This window comes from Triticum aestivum, chromosome 1A (genome assembly GCF_018294505.1).
Source record: "Triticum aestivum cultivar Chinese Spring chromosome 1A, IWGSC CS RefSeq v2.1, whole genome shotgun sequence".
NCBI lineage: Eukaryota > Viridiplantae > Streptophyta > Magnoliopsida > Poales > Poaceae > Triticum > Triticum aestivum.
In genome coordinates, this window is record NC_057794.1 from 241,702,623 (window position 1) to 241,727,091 (window position 24,469).

Genomic DNA, 24,469 nt, shown 5'->3' on the forward strand with positions numbered 1-24,469 from the left:
CACAATAATCATGGCAAAAATGACAAAAGTGCTAAACGGAGTAGCAGATCTGACAATTAACTCAAGTAACCCTCTTCTAATAGCATTTCGGGCATCAAGATGAGCTCAAATAAAAATGACGCAATGGAATGAAATGATGTACTCTCTGAGATGAACATTTTGATATGCTATATGCATGAATCGGAGCTATGCATGCAAAGTTACGGAGTTACGAACATGTGCATATGGACTGAGAATTTCGGGACTTAGTAGAAAATATCACCCCGAGATCTAGGGTTTGCACGGATTACGAGGACGGACGGATCTGCACTGTAGCTCCTTGCCGGAAATGGCGCCTTGGTGGCCGGAGGAAGAAGGGCGCTCGCCGGAGGGAGGCCGTGGCCGGGGCGCTCACCGGCGACGAGGAGGCGGCGGAGCGGCGCGGCGCTCGTGGACGAGGAGGCCGGCTCGGGCGGCGCACGGGCGAGGGGCGAGCCGCGGCGGAGCTCGTCGGCGTCCGGGTGGGCGGCGGAGGCGGCGAGGTAGGAGAAGGAGGCGGCGGCCGGGGTCGGGGAAGACGTCGGGCGGCGGCGGACGAAGGCTGGGCGGCGGGGCGCAGTGACTGGGCCGCGGGGGCCCTCCCTGGGCCTCCCGGGCCGGAGCGGCGGTGGCGGGTTGGAGGCCACGTGGCGTGCTGCCACTGGCTGCGGGCGGCGGCGGCGGCGTGTCCGGCCGGAACGGACACATCCGGCGCGGCGCGAGGTGGGTTTTAGGGTTTGAGGAGGAGGGGATCCGGGATTTTTCGAGGGGGGTCTATAAATAGGCATAGGGGGAGTTAGGAGAGTCCAAATGAGGTGCAGTTTTCGGCCACGCGATCGTGATCGAACGATCTAGATGATAGAACAGAGTTAGGTGGGTTTTGGGCCAAATTGGAGGGGTGTTGGGCTGCAACACACACGAGGCCTTTTCGGTCCCTCGGTTAACCGTTGGAGTATCAAACGAAGTCCAAATGATTCGAAACTTGACAGGCGGTCTACCAGTAGTAAACCAAGGCCGCTTGGCAAGTCTCGGTCCAATCCGGAAATGTTTAATCCCCACACATGAAAGAAGGCTAGAAATGACCACCGAAGGAGAACGAAGCGCCGGAATGCAAAACGGACAACGGGGAAAATGTTCGAATGCATGAGACGAACACGTATGCAAATGCAATGCACATGATGACATGATATGAGATGCATGACAACGACAACAACACACGGAGACAAAAACCTGAACCCGAGGAAATAAATATAACTTAATACCGGAAACGGCAAGAGTTGGAGTACAAATAGGAAAAGTTACATCTGGGGTGTTACAAGGGGCCAAGCCTCGCGAGGCGGACAACACAAGACCTCCTCAGGAGCGGCCTCGCCATGCCGGCTCGTGAGGGACGGAGAGTTCAAGATCGGGCAAACCTCGCGAGGTTCTTGTGACGTGAGCCATGGCGATCGAGACCAGGCGGGCGCCAGGTGGGCGCCAGCGCGCGCAGCGTCCTTGTTTCCTCTTTGGTGCTAAGGGGGCAAGCGCGGGCGCGGAGTACCGAGGCATCAAGCAAAGGTTTCCATATTGGTGCAACGAGACCGAGACCAGAAAGACGGCAAGACGGAGGTCACCATGGAGCCCAGGACGGCGTCACCGCCAGAACCTTTGGCAGGCGAAGACCACCTTTTGTCAGGATAGCTTGTACTAGTTGTCCCCTTTCAAATTGGTCGTTGTTGGCTCCCTTCCCGCTTAATATTTGGGGAGAGGACCAGGGCCTCTATAAATAGGACTAGTCACCACCATAGGCAAGGACGAATCATCAAGATCATCCCCAACCACACAAGTGCACCAAGCACAAGAACACCTCAACCTCAGGAGGCTCTTCTTCCCCTTGTACTGTTCGCCCTCAGCCCAAGAGGCAATCCACCACCATCACACTGAAGTAGGGTATTACACCACAGCGATGGCCCGAACAGTATAAATCTTGTGTCCTTTGTGTTGCGAGTTCGTCGAGTTAGTTCGTGAGATCTAGGCTAAGTTAGGCCGCGGATCGATAGGGGGAGGGGAAGATCTTCGCGCGCACCCTAGTGTTCGAACCTTAAAGGTTTTGCCGGAACCCGTGATCCGACAGCAAGTTGCATTTGGGTGATACTTTTTCGTTCATTTCAACTCCACCTTCCAACCTTGCACGCATTGGTTTTATTGAAATATTTTTATTCCTGTTTGATTCACCAGTACATGCTGCTCCTGTCCTCTCCTATCTATGTTATGTACTAAACTCCCCTCACCATTCCTCTAATGGTTACGCTACCGCCACACCATTTGCGTCCCATGCTTGACCAATCGACCTCTTTAATGGTGGTGACGGATCGGCACAAACACAAAGAAAAGGGAGTAGGGTAGAGATTGGGGTGATTAGCGGGGGGAGGGGGCTCATCCTTGATGGTTTGTGGGGAAGTACGGTGTGAAGGAGAGAGGGCGTCATGATGATGATGAGGTGGATGTCATCCGGTTTTAAAGAAGAAGGCTTCTTGTGGGTCGGTTTTTGTGTTGAGGCCATGTGTTGAAGATAACATGTCAGATAGTCTGGACAAGCACATTTTTCCCTCACATGTGGGTTGAATTTGAATGAGCCCCGACTGCCCATTTGTTTGAATTTTGGGAAACAAGTTGAACGCTAATTCGATGCCTAATATATATGAGAGGGAAAATAACTCATTTATATGCATTATAGCCCGTAGAAACGCACGAACATTTTATTAATGTGAGTAGTACTTAAATTCCTTCGACCTTTTTCTCGTGGAACAGAATCCGCTCCCAGGTTCCATTATGAACAAATGAGATAGAACAAGAGTGGCTGACCCACTCTTTATTATCTTTGCCCTGGCCGGGTCAACCGCGACGTGTAATCAATGACAGGAACTTCCCACCAGACACGCGCGCGCGTTCTTGTCGAGACTCGGACCATGTCGCCCAGCGAAAGCCCGGTCTTCCACGTAATACCCTCCCGGCGGCTACACAATACACAGATTCCACCGTGTCAAGCTCCTTCTTTCCCCCTACCTACCTGCTCAGCTCGACACCATGCTGCCAGCGCCCCTCGCCGCCGTGCTGCTCCTCCCCCTAGTCCTCGCGCTGCTCCCAGCGGGCGGGCGATGCCAGCAGGGCGATGACAACCCCGGCCCCGTCGTGCGCGACCGCGCTCTGCCGCCGTCGGCCTCGTCCGCCGCCACGGCGGCGCTCATGGCCAGGATGAACACCGTCAGCCGCGAGCTCGCCGACGAGGTGCAGAGCAAGTACGGCTTCTGCATGTCCAGCGCGTACGTCTTCTCGCCCTGCGCTGCGGAACCGGCCCAAGTTTACCTCCCCTTGCTGTTTATTTCGCTGCTTGGTGTGCATATTGGTCCGTTGGTCGTGAGCTGAGAGAAACGAGGAATTTTTATTCGTAGGAACAATGATTTCGACCAGACGTTCGACCTCACCTCCGATCCGAGCTTCATCTCGGAGTGCAATGAGCAAACCCAAGGTACAAACAACATTCAAGCTAAGTCGATCGGCCACTTAGAGTAAGATAGCACGAGTCTCCTTCTAGCTAGGTCAACGGTCAGGCCCAGTTTGGTCTTTATTCTTCAGTTGTCCGCTTCTGCACAAAAATATTGGTGATTAGCAGTTCAACCTAAAACCGAAGAACTTCGCTGTAGCACGTGTATCTTCATGATATTTAAATCTTTTGCTTAACTTCCCGTACACAATAGCTCGGGGATTTCTGGGGGCATACCGGAGCACCTTCACGTGTATACTAATGCAAAGCTCTGTTTGGCCCGTGGTCAACACCCACACTACCAATTTTTGGTCATGGCCAAAATCTGAGTAAATAGTATAAATTTACTACAATTTGGGTTACGATTCCAGAAAACTACTGGAATTTTTTCAAGTTCGGCGTCGGTCGTTCCAATTTTTTTTTGCTGAGTGCTTATCAATTGATCACAATTATGACAGTTTTTCGATAAAAAGAAATATATTAATATCGCTAAGATATCAATTACACTCAGCCTCTGCAACAACAAGATGTCCAAAAACATCAAGAATGCACACAGCCAACGATTATGACAGTTGGAGCCCACACCTAAGGTAACCGTTTGTTTGACCGTTAACTTACATGTGGGCCCCACATGTAAGCTTCCTCTTCCTCCTCTCTTTCTTCTTCCACATGTAAGCTCGGGAGGGGAGAGGGCTGCTAGCTCTAGAGAGATCACGGGAGGAGAGGAGAGAAGAGACAGAGAGATCAGGAAGAGAGGAAGAAGAAAGAGAGAGGAAGAGAAAGCTTACATGTGGGACCCACATGTAAGTTAACGGTCAAACAAACGGTTAACTTACGTGTGGGCCCCAACTGCCATAATCGTGATCAATCGATAAGAACTCGGCGAGTTGAGTTTTTCAAAACAGCCGACCCCAAACTTGGTAGTTCTCGGTGGGAAAAAATCTAGTGGTTTTCTGAAACCCTAACCCAAATTATAGTAGTTTTACGCTATTTACTCCTAAAATCTTGGTCTATGTTTGGATGGCTTCTAATATTTTGGCATGCCAATGCTTCTTTATTCATTCTAGTTAACTTATCTAGTCAATGTTACCTAATTCACGGGCATGCATAAGCTTCACCAAAAATTTGGCAGACCAATCTTTGGTAGGGCAAGGCTAGGGTAAAATCAAACATGTCCTACATCTATACCTGGCCATTTGTCGGGTTGGGCTTCGGGCCGGGCCTACCAAAGCCCGATGCAAAAAACCCAGGACCGAGCCCAGCCTGTCCCGGTCGTCAGGCCCGAGCCCGACCCATCAAGCTAAAAGCCCGTGAGGCCTCAGACCGGGTCTCTTCATTAACGGGCCTGGCCCGGCCATCGGGCTTGAAATCTAGGCCCGAGCCCGTCCCATGGACAAGGTCGGACCGGGTCAGGTCAGGCTTTTTTGGGTCGGGTCGTGTCAGGTCGACCGGCCCGGGCTGCCCATGGCCGGGTCTACCTACATCTCTATTTCAACATTTTATATTATTTTGAAAATATTTGCTTTTTCGTCATTCATCATATATGTATGACGTCACAAATTTTCAGGTCCGAATTGAAAACACAATCTAAGAAAAAAAGACAATTTGTTTGCGAATAGCAACGGCACGCAGCTCAATAAGAAAAAAAAAGGACAACTCGTCCACCTAGATAACGAGCCGCCCAGATTTGAATTTGCTACAATATATTCATGGTTTGGTTGTGAACAGAATTTAAATCTAAGATTTTATGACATAGTTATCTCTATGCCATAAATTAATTTCAGAATTTTAATGACTTGTATAACACATTTTTGTATTCGCCTAGCGCACTAATACACCTCATGGCTGCCCTGCACTCTATATAATGTTCGTCACTTCTGAAGGTAGAAATTACTCATCGGGTTGCCAAAAAATGACTTTTGGTGGACAACCCCGCTCACCCACCTCCATCGAGCCCCAACCATCCAGCCTCATCGACAATGGACTACTCCGGCTGCCGCCGCCCACTTGTCGAGACCTCATCCACATGGGCTTGATCTATCCTGCAGCCCGCTCTCCTCACCATCCATGTCACCGCCACCAGGGCAACCCTCAAGGATGCCTTGCTATCTACGCCGCCCGCCGCAACAACCGACGGAGGAAAGGCCATTTACTCCTTCATGTTGGTCTTGCTCGTCCCACCCTGGCCTCCTCTTTGAGAATGATTTAAGGGGGTGACCCGCATGCAGGCAACGACCCAGGACCCTCCAGTAACTAGTCTACCCAAAGGAAAAAAGCTCGATGGCAAAGGGAGTAAAGCACATGCCTTCTGGACGAGTAGCGTACCATGAATAGCCGCAATCAACAGGGTCGTCAGAGCATTCATGAATCGCCCAGATCCATGCCCCCTCCCCATGTCATTCATCGCCCTCTTAGGCTAGTCATAGCGGAGAGTAACTTAGAGTAGTGTCATGCATATGACACCTGTCTATATTACCATCTTCATAGTGCAAAATAACTTAGAGGTAGTATCATAGATGGTTGCATTTATTAGTGTGTATACTCATTGTGCCTTGGAAAGCACTATGTGATGGTAACATAATATGTTACCGCCTTCCTATCTTTCCTCATTTAATAGTGCGTCAACTCACCAGTTTGCCTAGTTGGCATTGCATGAAGATGCTTCAACTGCCTAACCTCGCTCCACTGCATCAAGGACTCCCACCAAACTCCTCTATGGGCAGCCCGACCACAAAGATCAACGGTGCTCCAACATACCAACATGTCCATCGCCTGGTCTTTCCCTTGGATCATCCCAACTCCACATGCATGCCCGCCTCCACACGCCTCTCCGGACCACCTAGTCCCACTCTGGCAACCGGTCGCCTCCTACCTCACCCTTCCACTAAGCAAACATATGACCACCCCATCCCTCCCACACCATCGTTTCAACCATGCCATCCATTCTTGGACCAGTACCTTCACCTTTCACCTACATGGAGTTGGATCTAGTCCCCGACAACGCATGCAACCACCCGGATTTTTTCACTGGGATCACGGCCTTCACCTTGGGCATGATGTCGGCTGAGCGGTACCACAAGGACTATGACATCATGCTAATCACCATTGGCAACCGGCCACCTCCGTGTGAGTCAGGTGGTTGCGGAAGTGGTAAAAAGTTTTGACCTCACTCTGGGAACCTTCTTCATCACCATGCTCTTGCATGGAGAGACTTCTTCGTAATGTTCAATGACCCGGTCGTCCACAACAACAACATTTACATGCCCCACGCGTTGTAGGGCAACTATGCCTCCCTCACCTTTCATCCGTACTCTTGCCTTGTCAGGGTCGAGCTCATGTCATTGCCTTTTCGTGCCCGCATCTACCTCAAAGGGGTGCCCAAGCACGATCGTCAACTAGATACGGTGGCCTTTGGGTTTGGTTGGCTGGCCCGGAGATGAATGCCCGCAACGGCTCTCTCGCTCTAGAGGAGCGCCCTCGCACCACGTTGCCTCCCATGGACTTCCTAGACCTCGGCATCCATGATTCCCTGCTAGTGGTTGAGGGACCGACCAACCTTCTGTCCTATTTGATCCTTATACACCTATGCAAGCTATGGGACTACTGGACGCGCCACGACGACTTCTCTAGAGGAAGCAGTGACTCCAACCAAAACGACATCCCATCAAATGGCCCCGATGACAACTACTCTTGGAAGCTTTCTTTTGGGTGGTCATTTGCCTTCGAGTATGGGTGGCGACCAGTGGATAGCCGACATGCGCACAAAAGGCCCAGCCCTAGTGGCCATGAACTCTTGTCAGGCGATCCTAGGAGCCAAGGCGGGACTAGAAAATCCCATGATCATGCCATTCACGGCTACAACACTTCCTCTATCTCGCTCAGGGCATGCAGTGGCTTCTCCTCCGACAACCATCGCCACCAAGACGTGGATGACACGCCTCCTTCGACTAGCAAATCCCTAATGGTGACCTTGCCTCTCCATGCAATGGAGACCTTGTCACCACGCCAACCGAGGGTAACGGTGCCATGACGATCCACACCAATGTCACCATGCCACTAGTACTGCCAGTATTGGTCATTCAGATTGTAGTTGCCACTGCGCTAGTTCAGACACATGCTCTACCTCCCCTGAGTCCGGATACCGACCAAGTGTCTTTCAAAGCCTTTGATCCCATATTGCCTCTGTCAGCAGTACGTCACTAGTCCATGTTGACCATGTTTAAGGAGATGGGGTGCAGGATCTGGTTGTTCAGCTAGTGGTCACTGATGTTTTCATGCTAAATCACATGACTCAAACTAATGCGGGCCCGAAAAGATCCCCCACTACCAGCATGGAGGGTGATTCTATCCTCTTGGGCCCCGTCTCGAACGACCCATTCAGGACTTGGGCGCCGATCTCTTTGGGACCATCTTGGTTCTTGTCGACATCGATGCAATACTAGTTGTCTCTGCTTCCATTGTTCTCACTGACCCCATGGCTTTTGATGTGGCAATCACCTCCAAGATCCAGCCACTGCTTCCTTGCGAGGTGCCAGTCATCACCATCCCACAGCACCACCTCACCGTACCAGTCATCGCCTTGCCAGCAAATCTACATTCATGCTAGGCACCATTGAAAGGGACAAAGGGGTCCTTCGTAAGAAAATGGGGATTGTTGACGATGATGTCGACACTACCTTGGAAAAGGCCCCGCTCTAACATGTACTTGATCTCTTCAAGGAGCCAATGACCACGAACGAGATTGTTGCCGTCAAGGCACTCCTTGGCTTATGCCAAATATTCAAGGCCAAGCTCGCACTCCTGACCAGGTTAGCCACGGGCTGCCAGTTGTGCACCAAGGCACCGCCGCCAAGTGATGCCGGGTCCTCCAGCACTCCGCCCTTTGTGTAAATCACCACCCCATGGTTTCCACTTGTAAGAACCTGTGGAGGGCCCCTATCGTTACCCCTAGGGCTCATATATCTGTATCTTGCAATTTATGCCCTACTGTCAATTTTCCTTTTCTTCAATTTCGTGAGTTAGACCACCTCCATGTCCATTGCCCATTATATTTTGACTGAGCTCTTCTAGTTCCAAATGAGTGAAGGCCACTATTCATTTTCAATTGGAACATACAGGGACTCAACAACCTTTAGTGTCGCCTAATTGTCCATGATCTTGTTCTACAAAATTGTAATTCAATTGTCTATCTTCAAGAGATGAAGCTCTCTATTGTTGGTCGCGCCCTCATTCTTGAGCTTCTTGGCCTTCTGTTCGCCGATACCTTTTGTTTCCCGCTATTGGACGAGACTAGATGTGGTACTATAGTGGCCTTCAACTCTGATCTCTTCAACAACCAGACCACCTCTCTGGCCATGAACATGGTCTCGGCGACTATTGAGGGAGTCCTGGATAAGGCGATCCTTGGGCGTCCGGGCTATGTGATTTGGGCCGGACTGATGGGCCGAGAAGATACAAGATAGAAGACTTTCCCCCGTGTCCGGATGAGACTCTCTGTTGCGTAGATGGCAGGCTTGGCGGCCAGACGTGTAGTTTCTTTTCTCTGTAAACCGACTCTGTACAACACTAGCCCCCCACCAGTGTCTATATAAACCAGAGGGTTTAGTCCATAGAGGCAATCACAAATCATACAGGCTAGACATCTAGGGTTTAGCCATTATGATCTCGAGGTAGATCAACTCTTGTAACCCCTATACTCATTAAAGTTAATCAAGTAGGAAGTGGGGTATTACCTCCATTAAGAGGGCCCGAACCTGGGTAAACATCGTGTCCCCCGTCTCCTATTACCTTTGATCCTCAGACGCATAGTTCGGGACCCCCTACCCGAGATTAGCCGGTTTTGACAGCGACAACTATCTGTATGCGCGCCTCTCTTGCCTCCTGGTGTGTCACTGTTGTGTATGGGCCTCAGGGAGACACTAATAAACTTGCCTCTATCAACAACTCAAGGCTATCTGTCCTTCCCTATTGCCAACATGGCTTCCCCTGTGCATGTTCAACCTTTGTACAAGGCCAAGGATAAGAGCAATACGAGATCAATCGGAGGCTGGTCAATGTGTTATGTGCGGCTCTTAACATCATGGAGCTCTTTGAACAGCAGTTGCATGGACGTCAATTCACGTGTGTTAGTTTGTGTCAATTGAGAAGATCGAGATCGGTCATATTTTCTACTTCACAGACCGAGGGCGGCTCTTCCTTCAATGCTTGTTATGCTCAACCCCAAAACCACTAAGCTCTAACCATTGCTGATATCGGCCTCAGACAACATGTTAAGCATAAGCTCCTTTGTGTGGCTTCTATTCGAAGCATCTGAATTCACCAACTTCGTGGGTGATGTGGGTGCGTGCGAGATGCAAAGTCCAAATTGTTCCACATCAAGACTAATGGCCCCCGTTGTTGCAACTTCATCCCAGTGTTGCAAACTGACAATGGGCAGTTCACCACCTAGGCTGTCAAACACCTTGAGCTTCACAAGCACTTTTCGTCCACCATTAGGAACTCGAGAATGCTATCGAGTTCTCTAACTCGGACCTACCGAATATTCCTAGACTTGACCTCTCTTCTCTGGACAAGTCATGCCGAGATGGCGAGATCAAATTGGTGGTGTTTCTTGATCTTCCTTCGGGGAAGGCGTCCAGACCTGACGGCTTCACCATTGATTTTTCCAAGAGTGTTGGGAAGTGATCAAACATTATGTATAAACGGCCATTAACTAATTCTCCAACCTCTGGGTAATCATTGACACCAACTCAACTCACTACACATGTATGTATATGAATTTCGCTAGCACCCAATACATCCATTTGGATGGTCATGGTATTGAGTGTTGGAAACTTGACTTAATTTCGAGTCCCTTGATACCGAGGAGAACTCGCTAGATGGGTCGGCACGACACGGTCCGACTTGTCCTAAATGGGCTGGCATGACACGACCCAACCAGACACGCCTAAGACACAGGCTTTGTCGGGCCGACACTCGTGCCACGCTCCCTGGCCCTGGCACGGCCCTAGGCAGGCCACGTGCCAGCACAGCCCGAGTATAAATGTTTCAGGCCAGATCCTCCACGGGCCAGGCACGTGGGCTATCGACCAGCACGCCAGGACCGGCCCATTTGGCTTCCTTTACCGAGTTGTCGACCTATTGCTCTGAAATCACAAAATCACTAGCTGAGGAGTACTCGTTGCAAAGATCACTCCAATTCCCCTAGTTGCGACAAGTGGTGCACATGCACCGCGCCACTTGTCGCAACCTAGAAGTTTCCCTTTTTCGTAGATCTGTTTATTCAAAACGTTTTATCTCTCAAACCGTGCGTCCAAATCTTGAACTATTTTCACCATTGGATTCACCGCGTCAAGATCTTCAAAACTAGATCTCATGTTGATAGGTTCCGACGAACCTTTTTTCACAAAAAAACAGACGAAAAAACGAACCGGGAGCACGGGTTTTCCCTTTCCGAAAGATGCACACACGTGCCTCTCACGAAATCACAACCGTGCCTCTCGCGGAAGCAAAACCGTGACTCTCGTAGAAGAAGAAAAAACACCTTTTTTCCATTTCTGAGAACACACGGCCGTGACTCTCGCGAAAGCACAACCGTGCCTCTCGCGGAAGCAAAACCGTGATTCTCGCGAAAGGGAAAAACATATAACAATTTTTTTTCGTTTCCGAGAGGCACGGCCGTGACTCTCGCGAAAGCATAACCCTGCCTCTCCGGGAAGCAAAACCGTGCCTCTCGCGAAAAAACAACAGAAAACGCGTTTTTTTCATTTCCAGGAGGCACGGCCATGTCTCTCGCTAAAGCACAAATGGGAGGGTCCCTTCATTATAGATGAAGTTCTCATTGGGGGAGCCTATCGCCTTCGCAATGCATCGGATAATCGCTTAGAGCCGAACCCATGGAACGGTGCTCGGCTCCGAAGATTCTACGCCTAAGTCCGGACATACACCTTTGTGCGTCCCTTTCTTCTCCTTTTCAATTTTTTCTTTATTCTTTTTTGTTATGTTTTTACGATTTCTAGCATGTGTTTGGGTAAGCCACACACCTGAGGGGTATACATCCTTAAATGTACACACCCCACCATACCTGGGGGCTTCACTCAATAGAAGCTTATTATTATTTTTAGCATAAAGCTCACCATATATATATGCGTGTGTGTTGTTTTCTCATATACGTCCTGTCTTCGCCATTATATGCACCTCTATGACTTAAGTTTTTGCCAAGCTGGGTTGCGTGGCTCCTGTGCTTATGCCCTACGTTCCCGCTTGTTCGGCTAGGGCATAAAGGGAGCACCTCTGCGATTGTTACAACCGGGTCATCCGGACATATACCTCATATGGGTGAAGCCGAAAGCTAGTGTTCTTAAGGGAATAATTGGTCGGCGAACAAACAACGAACTGCCTTCGTTGCAATATAAACTCTCAAAATACAAAAACTCCTGTGATACTTTCGCATCACGGCTTAGGCATGCGTAAATAGTACATGCTGACCCAGGGAGAGGAACCCTTAATGGAACTATTCTCTTTGGAAGATGTTTCTTACATTTAAAAGTAATATAACATAACTCCCCGAATACAGTTTGTCTGTTCAAGCACTGTGATCGGATTGCCTGATTTTCGAACATACTTGGTGTTTCCCATAGATATAGTATTCGGAAACACTCCAACCCTTGGGTTTCGGAGGTAGAAGCGGAAGGTTTGCCATGACAATCTTTTCTAGTTCGGACGGAGATAAGTTTGGTGATAAAGTACATTGTTGCATGGAATCAAACGCCTACTCTTTATCTATACCATCTATCAGGCTATCTAGTTTGCAGTCTTGTTGTGAAAGTTTGGCGGCTGTCTTTACTTGGTCGTACACCAAGCTAACCAGAATTTCTTGTCCGTCTGGTCCTCGAGGTCCGACCCGGGCCATATGATTCGGATCAAGTCCGGTATACCACATTTTCACCATGGCCCAGGCTTCTCGTGCACCTTCTCGACATGCTTAAGCCTTCCATAGTTCAAAGCGAAGATTAGCTCCCTTGAATAAATTCGCGAGCTCCTCCATCATTCCTGGAGGAGAATCGGAGGGCCATAAAGCCTTAGCCATGTTCCTCATTGCTTTCCGAGCTCGCTCGTGCACTTTGGACAGCTCTTGCAGCAAGTCGCCTTGAAATCCGGACACTTCTTCGTCGGGCCGCCCAGTTAACAGACCTACAGGAACAAATCTCGTAAGACCTTTCCATCAGAGAACTGCATCAAAGTTAGGTTAAGGGACATACTGAATATGCCGCCTTTCAGCTTTCTGTTCTCCTTCAAGGCATCCGACAGTTGGGTTCGTACGTCCTTTAGCTCTTCGGCTTGCTTGATGGTGGCATCATGTAGCTTGTTCCTTACATTAATGATCCGTGTTAATACACGTTGACCAGCGGCTTCTTGCCCTTCGGTGTGTTGTTTGTCCGCCTGAGCAGCCTTCAACATCTCCTTCAATTGATCGACCGATCCTGCAGTTGTAAACAAACCAATGCATATTTAACAATCATTGTTGGCGCAGAATCGTATTTTCTGGACACTGTTGTGCTTACCATCTGGTGCCTTCTTGGATTTCTTCAAATTTTCCAGTTCGGCGGTGACAACAGTTAGCTTGGTCCGACATTCTTCAAGCTCCTTGGATAGCATGTTATTTTTCTCCGTGAGTACCTGATGATATAACGACCCTTAAATCAGTTGGGCCAACTTCTTCAAGTCTCGGGGGCTACTGACACATGATTATTGAATCTACACAAAGTTCTTACCCGCATATCCTTTGAAAGCTGGTGAGTGGCTCCGGCAAGTCCATCCCGAGCAGCCCGGATATATGTCCGCAGAGCTGAGGCATTGAACGCCTCTTCAGTGAAACTTGGGTCGCGCATGGCCTCTTTCCGTCGCCGATGATTCATCGCGCTCTCCACTTCGGAATTGGTGACGGATACATTATCTGAATCCTCTTGGAGGTGACAATCCGTCATTTTTTCCGTATCAACCCTAGTCCTTATGACAGGGTCCGGGGCCGGATTGGTCGATGCATGGCCGGCGAGGTCCCCGGATATAGTCTGGCGTATGCTCTTCCTGAAAGATGGCCTGGCGGAAAATGTCACAATTCGGTCTATCCACCGAGTTCATGTTAAAAACTATACCTCTTTGGTGAAGGCGGGGGCTCGGTAGTACCACCGCTTGCCCTTCTTTTCAAAGACTCGCCCTGCTCGGGCGTCGCCTTCTTAGAGGGCGCCTTTGATACAGCTCGGCGAGACGAGCGCCGCCCCTTCGGAGCATGAGACAGTGCGGTGGGTGAGGCGCGATGGGAAAACTCTTTTGGAGGAGACCTTTCTTGGGTACTTACTTGGGAAGAGGGGAGAAGACCGGGGTAATCGGCTATAATGGCCACTTCCGTGCCGTCGTAGCTCGCCTGATAGAAGACCCCCTGCTTAAGTTCTATGAATATATCCGGATCTTCTTCATATCTGGGATCCAGGTCTCGAACATGGTCCTTTGGCTGCAGAGCGGGGCTGTAGACCCCCTCGACGACCTTTTCTCCATTCCTACTAAAAGTAGCCAGATTAAATTCGACTAGCATAACTCTGGAAAAAGGTTGAGTAAGGCCAATAATTAAAAAACTCACCCAGTCGATGGGGTTATACATGGAAAAACCTTCCCGACATTTCAAGCGAGTGAAGTCTTCCTTTCTCCCCTTTGTAAATGTCAGCTAGGATGGTGGCCAGGGTGGCAAAATTGTCTGGACCCTTGCGTAGACAACAAGACGCATTGTCCTCCCCGTTGTAATTCCACATAGGGAAACCTCTAGATTGGAGCGGCTGAACGCATCACGTCATTGAAATCGCCATTACCTCGATTATAGACAGACCGGAGTTGGCAAGTACTCTGATCTTGCTTGCCAGCCTCTCGACCTCCGCACTGTCTCCTTCCTCTAGGCTTCGGGGACGCCGACTGACGCGCTTCTTTAAAGGAGCGCTGGAGAATTCAGGAAGACCGCGCCGGATTGGGTCCGGAAGAACGACGTCTTTGATATAAAACCATTTCGAGGGCCACTCTTCGGATGCCTTCTTCGGAGTGCTGCACAGGTATCCTGTCCCGGCTATGCGCCATACTTCGGCGCCGCCCACCTCAAATATAGATCCCTTTTGGGAGCGGGGGACGAGGCAGATTTTTTTTGCCATAGCTCGAAATGAGCCTCACAGCCTAGGAATAGCTCGCAAAGAGCAACGAAGCCCGCGATGTGCAGGATGGAGTCCAGCGTCAGATTGTGCAGTTGGAGGCCGTAATACTCCAGGAGACCTCTGAGGACAGGATGGATAGGAAATCCTATGACTCTCAAAAGGAAGGAAACGAAGCACACCCGCTCCTTTTTAGAAGGATTGGGGGGATTCTCCGCCAGGGCTTCGCCATTGATGGAAGTTAATCCAGCCCAAACATAGACTAGATCCACGGGAGGAAGATATCCCTGCGTCTGAAGTTTATTCAGATGGGCGCGGGATACTGAGCAGTTTTCCCAGTCGCCTTTTTGAGGGCCGAGGGGGCGTGAGGAAGAGCTAGGAGCGCCAGCCATGTTTGGACAATTTCCTATGGCGAGTTCTAAGGATTTCTGCATGGTGTGGAATGGCATCTAAGATCTAATCTCCTTAAATAGACGACTTCCTGATGTCTACTACACAACCTTCTTCTTATAGACGTTGTTGGGCCTCCAAGTGCAGAGGTTTGTAGGACAGTAGCAAGTTTCCCTCAAGTGGATGACCTAAGGTTTATCAATCCGTGGGAGGCGTAGGATGAAGATGATCTCTCTCAAACAACCCTGCAACCAAATAACAAAGAGTCTCTTGTGTCCCCAACACACCAATACAATGGTAAATTGTATAAGTGTACTAGTTCGACGAAGAGATGGTGATACAAGTGCAATATGGATGGTAGATATAGGTTTTTGTAATCTGAAAATATAAAAATAGCAAGGTAACTAATGATAAAAGTGAGCGAAAACGGTATTGCAATGCGTTGAAACAAGGTCTAGGGTTCATACTTTCACTAGTGCAAGTTCTCTCAACAATAATAACATAATTGGATCATATAACTATCCCTCAACATGCAACAAAGAGTCACTCCAAAGTCACTAATAGTGGAGAACAAACGAAGAGATTATTGTAGGGTACGAAACCAGCTCAAAGTTATTCTTTGTGACCGATCTATTCAAGAGTTCGTAGTAAAATAACACAAAACTATTCTTTCCATTCGATCTATCATAGAGTTCGTACTAGAATAAAACCTTAAGACACAAATCAACCAAAACCCTAATGTCACCTAGATACTCCAATGTCACCTCAAGTATCCGTGGGTATGATTATACTATATGCATCACACAATCTCATATTCATCTATTCAACCAACACAAAGAACTTCAAAGAGTGCCCCAAAGTTTCTACCAGAGAGTCAATACGAAAACGTGTGCCAACCCCTATGCATAAGTTCATGAGGTCACGGAACTCGCAAGTTGATCACCAAAACATACATCAAGTGGATCACGTGATATCCCATTGTCACCACAGATAAGCACATGCAAGACATACATCAAGTGTTCTTAAATCCTTAAAGACTCAATCCGATAAGATAACTTCAAAGGGAAAAACTCAATCCATTACAAGAGAGTAGAGGGGGAGAAACATCATAAGATCCAACTATAATAGCAAAGCTCGCGATGTATCAAGATCGTTCCGAATCAAGAACATGAGAGAGAGAGAGAGATCAAACACATAGCTACTGGTACATACCCTCAGCCCCGAGGATGAACTACTCCCTCCTCGTCATGAGAGCGTCGGGATGATGAAGATGGCCACCAGAGAGGGATTCCCCCCTCTGGTAGGGTGCCGGAACGTGTCTAGATTGGTTTTCGGTGGCTACTGAGGCTTGCGGTAGCGGAACTCCTGATCTAGGTTATGCTCTAGAAGTTTGGGTATATATAAGAGGTTTTGGCATTGGGAACAAGTCAGGGGGTCTCCGAGGCGGCCACGAGGTAGGGGGGCACGCCCAGGGGGGTAGGGCGTGCCCCCACCCTCGTGGTGGCCTCGGGACTCTTCTGGCCCATCTCTGGTACTCCGTGGGCTTCTTCTGGTCCAAAAATGATCTCCGTGAAATTTTAGGTCAATTGGACTCCGTTTGGTTTTCCTTTTCTGCGATACTCAAAAACAAGGAAAAAACTGCAACTGGCACTGGGCTCTAGGTTAATAGGTTAGTCCCAAAAATCATATAAAATAGCATATAAATGCATATAAAACATCCAAGATTGATAATATAATAGCATGGAACAATAAAAAATTATAGATACGTTGGAGACGTATCACTTCCGTGCGTGGTCGAGGGGTTATTTGTAAAAGAAGCACCTAGGCCGTTCGCATTCACCCGACACGTGGAAGACGAGGCGACGGCAACAAAGAATCAATATTTAATGTGGAGCCGAATTATCATCAAATCTGAAGTGTAATGGAGAACTCACCTTGCAAAGCCGAAGACATAAAGTCGGATACTACGTCGTCATTGAAGGCAAGTTCGGGGGCTACTGAGGGAGTCCTGGATAAGGGGGTCCTCGGGCGTCCGGGCTATGTGATTTGGGCCGGACTGATGGGCTGAGAAGATACAAGATAGAAGACTTCCCCCCGTGTCCGGATGAGACTCTCCGTTGCGTGGATGGCAAGCTTGGTGGCCAGACGTGTAGTTTCCTTTCTCTGTAAACCGACTTTGTACAACCCTAGCCCTCCTCTGGTGTCTATATAAACCGAAGGGTTTAGTCCGTAGAGGCAATCACAAATCATACATGCTAGACATCTAGGGTTTAGCCATTACGATCTTGAGGTAGATCAACTCTTGTAACCCCTATACTCATTAAACTCAATCAAGCAGGAACTAGGGGATTACCTCCATTAAGAGGGCCCAAACTTGGGTAAACATCGTGTCCCCCGTCTCATGTTACCTTCGATCCTCAGACGCATAGTTCGAGACCGCCTATCCGAGATCAGTCGGTTTTGACACCGACAACTATCCATATGCGCGCCTCTCTTGCCTCCTGGTGTGTCACTGTTGTGTATGGGCCTCAGGGAGACACTAATAAACTTGCATTTATCAACAACTCAAGGCTATCTGTCCTTCCCTGTTGTCAACATGGCTTCCCATGTGCATGTTCAACCTTTGTACATGGCCAAGGATAAGAGCAATACGGGATCAATCGGAGGCTAGTCAATGTGTTATGTGCGGCTCTTAACATCATGGAGCTCTTTGAACAACAGTTGCATGGACGTCTTTGTGTCAATTGAGAAAATCGAGATCGGTCATACTTTCTACTCCATAGACCGGGGGCGGCTCTTCCTTCAATGCTTGTTATGCTCAACCCCAAAACCACCGAGCTCTAACCATTGCTGATATCGGCCTCAGACAACATGTTAAGCATAAGCTCCTTTTTGTGGCTTCTATTTGAAGCATCTGAATTCACCAACTTCTTGGGTGATGTGGCTGCGCATGTGAGATGCAAACTCCAAATTGTTCCACATCAAGACTAATGGCCCCCGTTGTTGCAACTTCATCCCACTGTTGCAAACTGACAATGGGCAGTTCACCACCTAGGCTGGCAAACACCTTGAGCTTCACAAGCACTTTTCGTCCACCATTAGGAACTTGAGAATGCTATCGAGTTCTCTAACTCGGACCTGCCGAATATCCCTAGACTTGACCTCTCTTCTCTGGACAAGTCATGCCGAGATGGCGAGATCAAATTGGTGGTGTTTGTTTTATCTTCCTTCGGGGAAGGCGTCCAGACCTGACAGCTTCACCATTGATTTTTTTCAAGAGGTGTTGGGAAGTGATCAAACATTATGTATAAACATCCATTAACTAATTCTTCGGCCTGTGGGCAATCATTGACACCAACTCAACTCACTACACATGTATGTATTCAACATGAATTTTGCTAGCACCCAATACATCCATTTGGATGGTCATGGTATTGAGTGCTGGAAACTTGACTTAATTTCGAGTCCCTTGATACCGAGGAGAACTGGCCAGATGGGTCGGCACGACACGGTCCGACCTGTCCTAAATGGGCTGGCATGACACAACCCAACCAGACACGCCTAAGACACATGCCGTGTCGGGCCGGCACTCGTGCCGCGCTCCCTAGCCCAGGCACGGCCCTAGGCGGGCCACATGCCGGCACAGCCCGAGTATAAATGTTTCAGGCCAGGTCCACCACGGGCCAGACACGTGGGCTATCAGCCAGCACGCCAGGACCGACCCATTTGGCTACCTTTATCGAGTTGTCGATCTATTGCTCTAAAATCGCGAAATCACTAGTTGAGGAGTACTCGTTGCAAAGATCACTCCAATTCCCCTGGTTGCGACAAGTGGCGCCCATGCAGCGCGCCACTTGTCGCAACCTGAAAGTTTTCCCTTTTTCATAGATATGTTTATTCAAAATGTTTTATCTCTCAAACCGTGCATCCAAATCTTGAACCGTTTTCACCGTTGGATTCCTCGTGTTGAGATCTTCAAAACTAGATTTCATGTTGATAGGTTTTGACGAACTTTCTTTTATGAAAAAACCGAACAAAAAAACGGACGAAAAAACCAAACCGGGAGCACCGGTGTTTTCTCTTTCCGAAAGAGGCACGCCCGTGCGTGTCACGAAATCACAACCGTGCCTCTCGCTGAAGCAATACCGTGACTCGTAGAAGGAAAAAAAAGAAAACGACTTTTTTCCATTTCCAAGGACACACGGCCGTGACTCTCGCAAAGGCACAAGCGTGCCTCTCGCGAAAGCAAAACCGTGACTCGCGAAAGGAAAAAAAATAGATAACACGTTTTTTTTTCGTTTTCGAGAGGCACGGCCGTGACTCTCGCGAAAGCACAAACCATGACTCTCGTGTAAGAAAAAAAATAGAAAATGCGTTTTTTTTGTTTTCAAGAGACACGACCATGACTCTCGCTAAAGCACAATCTTATCTGTCGCGGAAGCAAAACCGTAACACTCACGAAAGGAAAAACACGTTTTTTCTTGAAAAAAAACTATTTTTTTATCGAAAAGCTATGGGAAATCGATGAAAACAAAATGTCGGAAAACCCCGAAAAACCGTTTAAAAAGGCCAAAACGCGTGCGAAAAATAAAAAAACAAAATTCAAAAGAAGCGCCTAGAGTGCGACACGTAATGAATGGGTGAAAGCGCGTTAAATGGTCGTTGCGAGGCTTCCAAGGAGCCCTAGTTAACTACTACTCTCTTTGTAAAGAAATATAAGAGCGTTTAGATTACTATAGTAGCGATCTAAATGCTATTATATTAATGGACAGTGCTATCTTTCAGATGTCCTGATTTTAGCAATAGATCCGGACGATCCACATGCAGTCCGTTCTACCTCGCGATTGCATGCAGTCCATTTTTCCATATGCATGTAATAATTAGTGATTTTTTTCTCCGTCATGTACATGCATGGCATTTTTTAGAGAGCTTAGTTACATGCATGCATGTGAGACGAAATTGATGACATCACTATAGATTCCCTCATGATTCAAAAAATTCAAAATGTTTCGTAGGCCAAACCATCGCTCCGATTGAAAAATTGTTTTCACATAAAAGAATCGTCGCGGCGAGAACTTCGAAACTAGATCCCATATTGATATGTTCCAACGACTTTTTTACGTAAAGTTACCACGCATAGGGTATGCCAGTTATCACATATATGTTACATTAGTTACCATGATGTTTACATAGGCAAATTTCGGGCATAAAAATGACTTCTTTCAACTTTCTCCCCACATGCAAATGCACTAAAGTGCAGAAAAGCTAATGTCATCACGGGTTCTTTTTGTTTTGAAATTTCAAAATGTTTTGTCACCCGAATCGCTTGTTTATTTACCATGTTATTAGGTCTGGAGCGTATATTACCATGCTATTTACATAGAAGTTACCGGTGGTATGTTTTCAACAACTTTTTTCATGGGGCAAAGTTATCGTGGTGTTTGTACCTAAGTTTTCAGGTTCGAAAGACTATATTATCATGCTATTTACGCAAATAATTATCAGTGATATGTTTTTAATATCATTTTCCCAGATTCAAAATTATCATGGTGTTTGTACCTAAATTATCAGGCCCGAGAGTCTATATATCATGCTATTTAGACAAAAATTATCGGTCATATGTTTTCAACAACTTTTTTCACGGATCAAAGTTATCGTGGTGTTTGTACTTAAGTTATCAGATCCGTGAGTCTATATTATCAAGCTATTTACACACAAGTTTGTCGATGGTATGCTTTTAACATCTTTTTTACCCGGGTCATCGTGTTGTTTGTAAGTGAGTTATCAGCTCTACTATGTGTATACCATCATGTTATTTACATATGAGTCACCGGGGGTGTTTCAAACTTTTCTTTCCTGGTTAAAAGTTATCACGTTTGGGCTAAGTAAGTTATCAGCTCTGATGTGCGTGTATTACCATGCAATTTACAGAGAATTTACTATGAGTATGTTTTTAACAACTTTTTTCGTGGGTCAAATAGTTACCGCGGTGTTTTGTATGTGAGTTATCATCTCTATGGTGCGTATATTACCATGTTATCTGCACACAAGTCTGGTAACCACAAGATGAGCAGCTAGATAACTTGAACATGAACAGTTTGGTAACTATAACCATGAAGATAATTGTACCTTTAGGAACTCGATAACTATTCCGCGGGCTACTACTTAACTACAAAATTACCAACATCGAAAAGTCAGAGAAACGACGTGATAAAATTTTCGTTGAACGAAGGTTGGCTATTATAGCAGAGATGAACCAAGTTAAAATAGTATGATTATTATTTTTTGACGAAAAGACTGCATGATGCAGCATTTCATTGAAATTAGGATAGAGTTATTACAGGGGCATTTGGATATGCCCAGGATACAAAGCTAGTATCTAGCGACCGACAGATGAAAGCACCAAGACTAGCCTACCAACGATGAAGTGTATTAATCTGGTTCCCATGGCCTGTGAATCATCCGTGCTACCTTGTGCTTGCCTGCCAAAGTCCAATCGATGATATCATTCTTTATCCGATCAAGCACTTGCTCCTCTATCGAGTTCTTTTGCTCAAATATGTGTGTGTTCCTCTCCTTCCACACAGTCCACCACGTGAGCTGCACAAGTGAGCTCCAAGCTGCCTTGTGGATCACCGGCACCTGCTATCTTGATTGGTACCACCAGTCCCAAATGTTCTCGGAGCCTAGCGATGGCATGAGGGCCAAAAGCAGATTGCACCTTTGCATAATCTTTTCCCACAAGCTAATCGTGAATGGGCAGCTAGCAAGGAGATGAGTGGGCGTCTCTCGCTGGGCATTACAGAGGCAACACCTCGGGTTGTGAGGCCAGTTTCGCTTCTCCAGATTGTCCCCGGTCAGGATTTTGCAAAGCACGGCCATCCATGAGAACACCTTGCATTTCAGTGGTGCCTCTGACTTCCAGATCAGCTGTTTGTAACTCGTCCGCATCGATCCTTCAAACTGAATAGAATAGGCCGACTGAGCGGAGAACTCGCCGTTTGCCGTCCACCGCCAGGAAACTGCGTCCGGATGCTAGCCTAGTGCCACGCCCTGTAGCTGAACCCACAAGGCGGTGAACTCACGGACAGCCTGCGGCGTCAGATTCTCCCTTAGGTGACGCGTCCAACGATCGCCGGTAAGCGCTTGAGCCACCGTGAGCCGTTTCCGGGTGCAGACACTGAACAACGCTGGGTAGCTATGACAGAAACTTATTCCATGCATCCAGGGCTCCGTCCAGAAGCAAATTCGTTGTCCATCCCCAAGATGGAACTGAACTGAAGCCATGAACAGCTCCTGAACTCTAGCATCGGTGGGCAGAGGCAGCCCCAACCAGGCCTTGCTTGGGTCCGTCCAGGACATCCACAACCATCTCAGCCTCAGCGCTGTGCTCTGCGCAGCCAAGTCCGTCATCCCCAGCCCTCCGAAGATCATTGGTCTGCAAATTATGCGCCAGCTCACCAGACATTTGCCGCCCACTGCAAATTCTTTTCCTTCCCAGAGAAAGCCTCTCCTGAGCTTATCAATCTTCTTCCGCAACCACACCGGCATTTGAACGACCATCATCTGAAAAACCACCATCGCAGAGAGCACATGCTTCACCAGCAGAATTCGACCATCCATGGAGAAGTGTATCCGGATCCAACCCTTCATCTTGTTGCAAAGTTTGTCGAGCGCTGGTTGGTAGTCCACCTTGCGAATCTTTGAGTCGGACAGTGGCATACCGAGGTAGGTGCAGGGGAAAGCCTTGATCTCGCATCCGAGCGAGTGGATGACTGCCGACAGTGTTACCCCACTACAAAAAATGGGAGTGATATAGCTCTTTGTAAAATTTGTCATCAGACCTGTAGCGCCCCCAAAGGCCTTGAGCAGATCGGCCACTGCCATTATCTCTTGAGCACAAGGATTTATGAACAACACTGCATCATCCGCATATAAAGACGTCCTGAATGGCATCCTTTGAGCGCCAATCTCCTGAAGAACTCCAGCCTTCGCTGCCGAATTGAATAGGGCTGCCAAGCAATCCATGGCGATCACGAATAACAGCGGCGAGAGGGGGTCCCCTTGCCGCAGCCCTCTTTGGTGCAAAATTTTCTCCGATAGCTCTCCATTCACCATGACCCTTGACAAAGAGGAAGACAGTAGGCCGGCAATCCAATCTCTAAACCTACCCCCGAAACCCTTTGCTTCCAGAACATGCAAAAGGAATTCCCACGAGATTGCGTCGAAAGCTTTCTCAATGTCGAGCTTTATCATAAGCGCTGGGGTCTTCGCCTGTCTGAACGCCTTTGCCAAACCACTAACATATGTGTAGTTGTCGTGGATAGTTCGCCCACGGATGAATGCATTTTGGCACGGCTGTACGTTCTCTTTCATTCGATCCCTCATCCACATAGCCAGTATTTTGGTGAAGAGCTTCGCAAAACTGGAAATCAGGCTGATGGGGCGGAAGTCTCTCGGTGTCGCGGCGTCTTCTCTCTTGGGCAGCAGGATTAGATTGGCGTCGTTGAGCAGGTGAAATTTGGAGAAATTCATTCTGTATAACGCTTGCAGCGCCTTCATGATGTCTTCACTGATGATCCCCCAACAGTGCTTGTAAAACAGTCCGGTGAACCCGTCCGGCCTTGGCGCCTTCTCCCCATTCATCTCATTTACTGCAGTTGTAGCTTCCTCCATCGTGAACGGCATTTCCAACTCCGTAAGATCCACCTGCTGGATCTCCAGCTCCTCGAAATTGAGGCAGGTCGTTCTCTCTCCTTTTGCACCGATCAAGGATTCAAAAAAATTGTGCATAGCTTCCAGTTTGTCCGGCTGCTCAGTGCAAACTTTGCCATCGAACAGAATTCTGTGGATATACTTCCGCCGTCTTCTCGCCGATGCCTTGGAGTGAAAGAAGCGGGTGCTAGCATCTCCCTCCTTGATCCATTGAATGCGCGCCCTTTGCCTCCAGATCGTCCGCTCCAGTGCGGCAAGGCCAAGTCGCTGCACCTTCAGAGCCGCCCTGAACTGTCTTTCTTCAACTGTAAGATCCCTCCTTTCCATCGCCTTATCCAGCTTGGCCACAATTTCACTCACTATCGCCGATCTTAGCGCAATGTTGTTCACCATCTTGGCCCCCCATCTCTTCAACTCTCTGGCAATACGCTTCAACTTCTCCGCAAGGCAGGCAATAGGTTCTTCATTAGTCGTTGGAAGCCGCCACACCCTGTTTACCAATTCATCAAACCCTTCCATCTTGACCCAAAAATTCTCGAAACGAAACTGCCTCGCCGGCCGGAAGGAAGTGTCACATGTGAGAAGCAACGGGCAATGATCTGACATCTCGCTCGAGAGGGCTTGCAGCAAGCAT

The 24,469-nt window shown here is 48.3% G+C and overlaps 1 protein-coding gene across 1 annotated transcript in view; it reads left to right on the forward strand.

The window, feature by feature from the left end:
- The first annotated feature begins 3,017 nt into the window (after positions 1 to 3,017).
- Positions 3,018 to 24,469, forward strand: part of LOC123044273 (ABC transporter G family member 25) — a 36,325-nt gene continuing 14,873 nt past the window's right edge. The window contains exons 1-2 of the mRNA XM_044466976.1: positions 3,018 to 3,320; positions 3,450 to 3,526. Coding sequence (XP_044322911.1) covers positions 3,085 to 3,320; positions 3,450 to 3,526 — 313 coding nt within the window. The 5' untranslated portion in view covers positions 3,018 to 3,084. The remainder of the gene's footprint in view (positions 3,321 to 3,449; positions 3,527 to 24,469) is intronic.